General features: G+C 65.0%; 1 protein-coding gene across 17 annotated transcripts; it reads left to right on the forward strand.

Annotated features, from left to right (window-relative positions):
- The first annotated feature begins 1,327 nt into the window (after positions 1-1,327).
- On the forward strand, positions 1,328-7,570 carry MAPK15 (mitogen-activated protein kinase 15). 17 transcript variants are annotated; one of them, XM_023649133.2, is made up of 14 exons: positions 1,328-1,502; positions 2,747-2,845; positions 3,104-3,133; positions 3,242-3,332; positions 3,914-4,044; positions 4,148-4,311; positions 4,510-4,649; positions 5,457-5,514; positions 5,904-6,041; positions 6,202-6,307; positions 6,423-6,600; positions 6,712-6,845; positions 6,957-7,085; positions 7,229-7,570. In XM_023649133.2, the coding sequence occupies exons 1-14, from the start codon at positions 1,434-1,436 to the stop codon at positions 7,403-7,405; spliced, it is 1,644 nt and encodes a 547-aa protein (XP_023504901.1). In that variant the 5' UTR covers positions 1,328-1,433; the 3' UTR covers positions 7,406-7,570. The 17 variants fall into 17 exon arrangements, 16 of the variants coding, with proteins under 16 accessions (XP_023504901.1, XP_023504896.1, XP_070078628.1 ...); XR_011421680.1 differs by having other exon boundaries at positions 1,345-1,502; positions 6,931-7,085; XM_070222527.1 differs by having other exon boundaries at positions 1,345-1,502; positions 6,963-7,085.
- Positions 7,571-8,405: the final 835 nt, after the last annotated feature.

Here is an 8,405-nt window from a genome sequence, read left to right on the forward strand (position 1 = left end):
AGGACAGAGTAATTTTATGACTACGATTCTAATGCAAATTTGGGGCTTTATTTTATATGTCGATGGTTTTAACATTTTTTCTAGCAACTCATTTTTATTGTATTTTACAAAGTTATTGGTCTGCAATAGCTTGAAAGATTTTTAAACTGCTGGTCCTTGGACAGCCTGGGAGCTCACTCTGAACGCTGGAGGCCCAGGCCTGTGCCTTGCCCTCTCTAGGTCCAGTACTCACTCTCTGGTGATCTTGCCCAGCTGCTGCTTTAAATGACACCCCACACCAACACCCCCAGGGTATGTCACCTCGTCATTGCACTCCAAAGTCATGTCTTTCTAGGATTTCCACTTGGATGTACTATCAGCATCTTAAACTTAAAAATGTCCCAATTCCCAATCTCTCTAAACCTGCTATATCCACTGCCTCCCCATCTCAGCCCTGGTCTTCCACACAGCCTGCACCGTGAACCTGTGGGTCATCTGACTTTCTTCTTTCTTTCACACCACAGTCCACCCACAGCAAATCTAAGGGCTGTACTGCAGCCAGAACCCACCCTTTCACACCTCCACCGTTTCCTCCTTTCTCCTGCTTCCTCCATTCACGACAAGGACCCTCCTGCTCTGCCCTCTCCCAGCGCTCCAGCCGCCGGGGGGCCTCCTTGTGGTTCCAGCGTGCCAGGCGCACTCCCACTCGGAGGCTTTGCCTAGCTGCCCCCTCGATGCTCTCCCCCAGAGTCCACGGGCTGGCTGGTGCTCCCACTTCCTTTCCTGGCCGCCCCACCCGCCGGCCTCCTGACCTCGCTTTCTTTTTCTCGGAGGCTCTGATCGCCGCCTGGCGCGTGACCTTGGCGCACAGCAGGCCCCTCTCAGCCGCTCCTGCAAACTCACCTCCTCCAGCTTTGCTCTTCCGGCCACTCGCCGGGAAGCCCCCGCCTTGGCACTCCCCCCGAGCTCCCCGCGGCGCCTCACCTGCTGGCGAGGGCGCGGCCCCTGCCGTCAAACAGCCCCGGAGTGGAGGGGCTGTCTGCGAGGGACCCCCTAACCATCAGCACCACCTTGGCAGAGCCCAGAAGAAGTAAGGCAGAGGATGAAAAGAGCACCCCAGGCCGTGGGCACCGCGCGCGCAAAGGCCCGGAGCTGGCAGAGAGGGTTCAGAAGGCTCCTTGGGGCGGAGGGGGCACCTGCTCGGGGGACCTGGCCGGTGCAACCAGGACGCGCAGACGGGAGCGCGGCGAGGGTTTGCGGTGGCGCCGAGGGGGCGGGCCTGCGCGGGGTTGGGGGGGGCTCCAGGCGGCCCCGGATTGGCCGGCGCTTGGGCTGCAGACCCCGCCCCACCCCGGCCGGCGCAGGCGCGGGGAGGTGCCGCCGGTTCCCACGGCAACCGGGGTCAACAGGTCCAGCCCCGCGGGGTCCCGGGCCCCCGCGCGCCCAGGGCCGGCATGAGCGCCTCCGAGGTGGACCGCCACGTAGCCCAGCGGTACCTGCTCCAGCGGCGGCTCGGGAAGGGGGTGAGCGCGCGAGGCCCGGCGTCTGTCCCTCCCGCCCTACCGGGACCCCGGGCTCGCGCCCGCCTCCCCACGGACTGTGGGCGTGGCCCTGGGCAGGCCACCGCGGCCCTGGGCAGGCCACCGCGGCCCTCGGCGCCTCGGCCTCCTGTAACAGGGCCCTAACCGTGCCTGCTGCCAAGGGACTTGTCACCGGCCTCCCAGAGCCGGGTGACAGCCAGGGCCCCCAACCGTCTCAGGCGGGCGCCCACAGCACGCTCTGGGGAGGCCAGGCCCACCCACTCCAGGCGCCCAGGGGGAGGGACAGATCCCAGGCCGGGCCGGAACGGCCTGAGCGGTAAATGGGGTGAGCATGTAGTGGGGGCCAGAACCGTGTGTGCATCCATGTGCATTGTGTGTATGAGCATGTGGGATTGTGTATGAGCATGTGTATGTGAAGGTGTGTGACAATCTGGGTGTGAGTGTGTAGCGGGGGAGGGGAGAAAGAGTGGGCCAGACAGTGCAAACAGCAAGTGCAAAGGCCCTGAGGCAAGGACCTGCTTGGCTATTGGGGAGATGGCAGAGTTGGTGTGGCTGGATAGGAATGACTAAAGGGAGGGGTCCCATCATGTGGGGCTTTGGATTCTACTGTGAAAGACACAGGGAGCCGAAACAGCTGTTGGTACCACTATACAGGGCTCACCCTGCCCACTCTGTCGAGGATGGACAGTGGGGGTGGGCAAAGGAGATTAGTTAAGAGGTTACTGTAGCCATCCAGGCAAGAGATGCGGGGGCTCAGCTCAGAGTGGGGTAGCAGAGACGGTAGGAAGTGGTCCATTCTGATGAATTCTGGAGGTGGAACCAACAGAATCTGGGGACAGGCTGGATGGGGTATGTGAGAGAGAGGGGTGTTAGGATGCCCAGAAGGGTGAAATGCCATCCCAGAGAAGAGACAGGCTTCGGTTTCTGCCCAGAAGCTCCCATCTGTGACCTCATTTCCTCCTGGGGCCTCTCCAGATCCCACCCTCCTCCCTTGCCTCCATGTCCCCTTGCCTCCCATCACCTCCTCCAGAAGATGCTGGATTCCTGGGCAGCAGGCTGGGCAGCCTTAGCTGCAGGGGCCTCACCCAGAGCCACAGCCCCCACCACATCCCCGTCCGTCCCCTCCCAGGAGCCACAGCGGGAAGGAGGAGCCTTGTGTCTGCAGGGGTAGTCTGGGGGGCAAGCGATGGCGCTGGGCCCAGCAAGCTGACCACCCGCCTCCCCAGGCCTATGGCATCGTGTGGAAGGCGGTGGATCGGAGGACTGGCGAGGTTGTGGCCATCAAGAAAATCTTTGATGCCTTTAGGGATAAGACGGATGCCCAGGTAAGAGGGCGGGGAAGAGGTGTGGGGAAGGACCAGGGCAGGGGTGTGGAGGTGACCCCCTGCCGCCTTGGTACTGGGGAGCCCTAGCGTAAACTTGAAGCCCAGCCACAGCAGGCTTCCGGCATTTCTCAGAGCAGCACCCCTGCGACCCCGTGGTCCGGTGGGTATGTGGGTGACGAGCATCCACTCCTTTGGATCTCTTCCATGTCGGCTTCCTTCTTGCTCCTCACTCACACTCGTGTTTCTGTCTCATTCCAGAGGACGTTTCGGGAAATCATGTTGCTGCAGGTGAGCGGCCAAGGCCACCCGCCCACTTCCCCAGGTACAGTCTCTCCAGACAAGGGGGGCAGCTTGGCCCCTCGACCCCCAGAGCACAGCCCCACATTCTCTCCCCAGGAATTTGGGGACCATCCCAACATAATCCGCCTCCTGGACGTGATCCGGGCGGAGAACGACAGGGACATCTACCTGGTGTTGGAGTCTATGGGTGAGTGAGGCCTCACTCAGACCCCAGCCCCGCCTCTGTCCTGGCCCAGGGTCCCCAGTGGCCTGGCTCCCTCTGTGTGTCCCTCTGTTGCTGGGGTCCCCACAGTGGCCAGTGCCCTCATCTTGGGCAGTGTCCCTGTGCCCAAGGACAAACAGCTGGCAAGTGTCAGCCCCCAGGGCCTGGCAGTGACCACCTTGACCCCACCTCTACAAGGCTCCTGCTTTGTCCACTGCTTGCAGCTGTATTTCCTTTTTCTACTCATTTTGTAAAACAAAGTCAACATGAAATAAAGTATTAAAAATAATTCCACACACTTTTACTGCTGTGCTGACAGAGGCAGTGAGCAGTCCTCAGAAGCCTGCGGGGACTGCCCGGCAGTGCGCCCGCCCAGGACACGGCTCTGAGGGTGGCCAGCGGGGCCCAGGGACTGCGGGCAGTGGGTGGGCTGAGGCTCCCTCCCTGGCATGGGCTCAAAGTGGGACAGACCTGGCTACTCTCGCCAGGCCCCCAGGCTGACCTGCAAGTCCTGTCCTGGCCCCCTAGCCCCCGGGCCCCCCAGACTGACCTGCGTGCCCCCCCAGACACTGACCTGAATGCCGTCATCTGCAAGGGCGGTCTGCTGAAGGACGTGCACAAGCGCTACATCTTCCACCAGCTCCTGCGGGCCACCGAGTTCATCCACTCAGGACACGTCATCCACCGGGACCAGAAGGTGAGCCCACGCTCCGTTCACTGGGCCCTGACCCCTGCACGCACCCACCGAGGCGACCTCCAGCCCCGGCCCCGTCAGCGCTCACCGCCCTCCTCTCCCCCAGCCATCCAACGTTCTCCTGGACTCCAGCTGCTTGGCGAAGCTATGTGACTTCGGCCTCGCCCGTTCCCTCAGCGGCCTCCCTGAAGGGCCGGAGGGCCAGGCCCTGACAGAGTATGTGGCCACACGCTGGTACCGGGCTCCGGAGGTGCTGCTGTCCGCAAGCCGGTAACAGTGACATCCCCTCCTGCCCCCATCTCCCCGGAAGCATGCCCCCTGCCCAGCCAGGGCCCCCAGGCCGTCCTCTTCCCCACATTGTCCTCACAGCCCCTCCCAGCACCCCAGACTCAGCCCCCTTGAGTGTCCCTGCTCCCACCCCCACCTCTGCTCTGGGGTCCCCCCACCCTCTACCCCTTCCTGCCCCAGGTATACCCCTGGGGTGGACATGTGGAGTCTGGGCTGCATCCTGGGGGAGATGCTTCGGGGGAAGCCCCTGTTCCCTGGCACATCTACGCTCCACCAGCTGGAGCTGATCCTGGAGACCATCCCGCCACCATCCAAGGAGGGTGAGCATGTGTGTATGGGTCCACTGGGTACCAGGGATGCTGAGGGTCGGGGCACACAGCTGTGGGGACAGCATCTGACAGGTCAGGACTGGTAGGAAGGAGGGTGGGGAGAGTCCAGAAGCCTCAGGAAGAGGGGAAAGGGCAGGCCCTGTGGACAGTGCGCCCAGGAAGGAGCTGCTGGGGTTTTGAGGAGCAACTGGGCAGAGTCTGCCAGGCAGCAGGGCCTGGGCCCAGGATGCATGAGTGCCAAGCAGTGCCCAAGAAGGGTCCAGCCAGGTCAGGCCAAGAGCGCTAGCCCCGCTGTGCTAGCCCTCCACACACTGTGCTGGGAGCTGGGCCAGGGGAGTGGCGGGGGGGGGGGGGGGGGGGGGAAGAGGTGGAAGGGGGAGAGAGGGGAGGGGAGACGCCAGGGGTCCTTCCTTTTCCCTGGGGGAGGGAGGCGGGGCAAGAGAGAGGCGAAGGACCAGGTGGAGGGAGCCCTGTTCTCCCCCCAGGTCTCTGCTTTCCCGGGTGGAGAGGGCAAGGGGCTCCTCCACAGAGGTGGGAGTGCCAGGATGTCATGGACGTGTGTGCATGTGAGCATGGGCTCGTGTTGAGGGTGTAAGAGTGTGCAAGGGCAGGTGCACATGTGGGTGCACATAGGCACACATGGGGGCACCGTCCAGATATCTGGGGTTGGAGCCCTGCCAGCCAGCCAAAGCCTGCAGAGAAGTCACTCCACGGGCCGGGAGGGACGGCTGCAGAGCTCCCTGAGCCCCCACCCACCAGCCCTCCTGATCACATCACCTTCTGGCGCCCACTCCGCAGACCTCCTGGCTCTCGGCTCAAGCTACAGCGCCTCTGTTCTGACCCGCCTGGGGTCGCGGTGAGTGCGTGCTTGGGAGCCGGCCTCCAGCACTCTTCCCCCGACCTTGCTGGCAGGTCTGTGCCAGCCCCGCCCTGCTCTCCGGATGCGGGTCTCAACCCAGCAACTGTTGGTGCAACTAAAAAGGCGGAGTCCTCAGCGGCCGCCCAGCTCAGCCTACGGCAGGGAGGGGGCGCGGGAGGCTCGAGGACGCTGCTCTGGGGTGCGGAGAGGAGGGGAGCGGAAGGCAGGCTGCCTGAGAGTCCCGCATGGGCGGGGCTGGGGGGGGTGGGTGATCCACAGAGACAGTTAAAGGGCGGGGCGAGGGTTGGAAGCCGAGCCCTGGGTCACAGATGGGGGTAACGGGAGAGGCCCGACCTGGAGACAGAAGGATACGCGGGCCGCTGCAGGCCACGGCAGACGCTGGACACCCTCCTGCCACCCGACACGCCCCCGGAGGCCCTGGACCTCCTCAGGCGACTCCTGGTGTTCGCCCCGGACAAGCGGCTTAGCGCCGCCCAGGCTCTGCGGCACCCCTACGTGCAGAGGTAGCGGCGGGAGGGGCGGGGTCCCGCGGACCAGCCCCGTGCCGCGCCGGGGTTGGTGGTTGGGTGCCCCTCCTGCGCTGAGTCTGAGAGGCCCAGGAGCCTTGCTTGACCGCAGCGGGGGTCTCGCTTCTCCTGCCCCCTCCTCTCTGGCTTCTCGCAGGTTCCACTGCCCGGCCCGTGAGTGGACACTGGAGGCCGATGTGCGGCTCCCGGTGCAGGAAGGAGTCCAGCTCTCGGCCCCCGAATATCGCAACCTCCTCTATCAGGTGCTCTGGCCGGCGACCCCCATCATTCCCCATCCCCGCGCATCCTCGAGGCCTCCCCCTGCCTCAGCGACCCCCAATGACCCCCACGCCCAGCCGCGCCCCTCCCCTCCCGCAGATGATCCTGGATCGCAGGGGCAACAGCCAGGTCCCGAGAGAGGAGGGCCTGGGGGACGCCCCCCGGCCCCAGGCACCCCCGCCCAAACCCGGAGCCGTCCCCCGGCTGGCCTCGGACTCGCCCGCGCAGAACCCTGGACGCAGGCCTCGGAGTGGCCCCGGCTGCGAGCCCGCGCGCGGTGTGTGATCGCTGATGGCGCCACCCTGAGCCGACCCGGACCCTTGGGGTGGGACACCAGCCGCCTGCAGCCAGACTCCTGATCCGGGGGGATGACCTTCCGACCCCACAGAAGCCCTCGGCAGAGCCACGAGCCTTCCCAGGCAGAGCTCCGGGCCCCTGCTCCGGCCTCCGCCCCTAGGAGGTCCTGGGAGGGGGGAAAGGTCCCCCGGGGCGACGACGGCGTCCCCCTCGGCACCCTCGTGGGTAGGTCGTTGGGGGTGGGCGTGGGATGACCCCTCCAACTGTACCTTTCCGAGGGCTGAGGGCCGGCAGCACCCTGGTCCCTCAGTGACCCTGTGATGCGCCTCTTCCGAGATGAAGCCCGGCGTGAGGGGGGCGGCGCCCTCCCTGACCTCGCAGGCGGCTGCCCAGGTGGCCATCCAGGCCCTGATCCGGAGTGACCGCGACCCGGGCCGTGGGGTGCAGGCCACCGCCGCGCCACGGGTGAGCCCGGCCCCTTCGGCCCTCGCCTCCCTTCCCGTCAGCCCTTCCCCTCCGACCCGGGGCTCGCTCCCCGTTGGGTCCTCCCCTGCCCCTTCCTCCCCTGCGCCTGCGCCGCCCCTGACCGGCCGTCCGACCGCGTGCAGGTCCCCCACGGGCTTTCCCGCGAGCCCCGGCCCGGCCGGAGGATGTTCGGCGCCTCGGCCTCGCTGGGGGCCCAGGGGGCCGCTCGGGCCGCGCTCGGGGGCTACTCACAAGCCTATGGCACCGTCTGCCGCGCGGCGCTGGGCCGTCTGCCCCTGTTCCCTGGACCTCGCGCATGAGCCGCCCTCCCGCCCTCAAACCCCCCGCAGCTCAGCCGCGACCCGGATCGCCCCCTCCCTTTGCCTAGCCCCTTGTCCAGGCCTCCCGCGGGGTATGGGGGGATAGATGAGGTTCCCACCCAGCCCCAATCACTTCCGCCAATAAAGACTTGTCTGTTCCCTGCTTACCTGCCCACATTTCACCCTCAGCGAGGGACAACCACTGAGGCCACATTACCCATTTCCTGGAGCCCACCCCCTTCAGAAGACCCCATCCCATGTCTAGGACAGAGCCTATGAGAAGCTGCGTCATCACCTTCTGCTGTCACCCTGTAGCTCCTCTCTGCCCAGTGCCCAGTGTTTTCCCTCTAGAGGGGTGCTTTGGGGCCAGCTTCCTGTCCTTTGTCCACAAATGCCCTGGGGCCTGTCTGGTGCCAAGCACATCAGATCCCAGCCTGGGCCTGTTACAGGGGTCATGCTGTCCCCAGGGTAGTCCTGGCAGAGCAGACACCTGTGCACCCATTGCCTGGGTGCAAGCCACCACATGACCACATTTGTCACCCTGAACCAGAGAGGGAAAGGGGAAGAGATGAAAGGGCAGTGCCCCAGGGTACAGACCCTGACTGTAGTCATTGTCGGTGACACCAGCCAGTGCCCCACCAACACAGTGACTTGTTCCTGGTTTGGCCTGGGGGGAGGGTGGGGGACACCCTGGGGATGTCTTGTAGGGCTCAAGGCTACCTTCTCTGGTCACCACGAGGAAAAGGGCCTGGTGTGAGTCCAGTCCAGAGGTGTTGGGGGCTGAGGAGATCCAAAGGGCCTAGCAGGCAGCAAGCTGTGTCTCAGGGTTCCCTGAGTGCCCCGCACAGCACCTGACGCTGGACAGGGACCAGAGCACAGGCCAGCCACTTCCCAGCCGCGAGAGCTCGCAGCCTAAGGGGAGAGGCCTGTGCTGTGTTGAGGGCCTGGCTGCTGGGAGCTGAGGGAATGGTGGGGGGAGGGGGAGGTGTGGGCAAACAGA

This window comes from Equus caballus, chromosome 9 (assembly GCF_041296265.1).
Source record: "Equus caballus isolate H_3958 breed thoroughbred chromosome 9, TB-T2T, whole genome shotgun sequence".
Classification (NCBI taxonomy): domain Eukaryota; kingdom Metazoa; phylum Chordata; class Mammalia; order Perissodactyla; family Equidae; genus Equus; species Equus caballus.

What these genes read in the sequence shown, in the direction of transcription:
- MAPK15 (XM_023649128.2), top strand. Translation starts at nt 1,434, where the DNA reads ATGAGCGCCTCCGAGGTGGACCGCCACGTAGCCCAGCGGTACCTGCTC. An exon ending in GGGATAAGACGGATGCCCAG is followed by an intron (nt 2,846 to 3,103) that starts GTAAGAGGGCGG and finishes GTCTCATTCCAG; the next exon opens with AGGACGTTTCGGGAAATCAT. An exon ending in CTGACCCGCCTGGGGTCGCG is followed by an intron (nt 5,515 to 5,903) that starts GTGAGTGCGTGC and finishes GGGCCGCTGCAG; the next exon opens with GCCACGGCAGACGCTGGACA.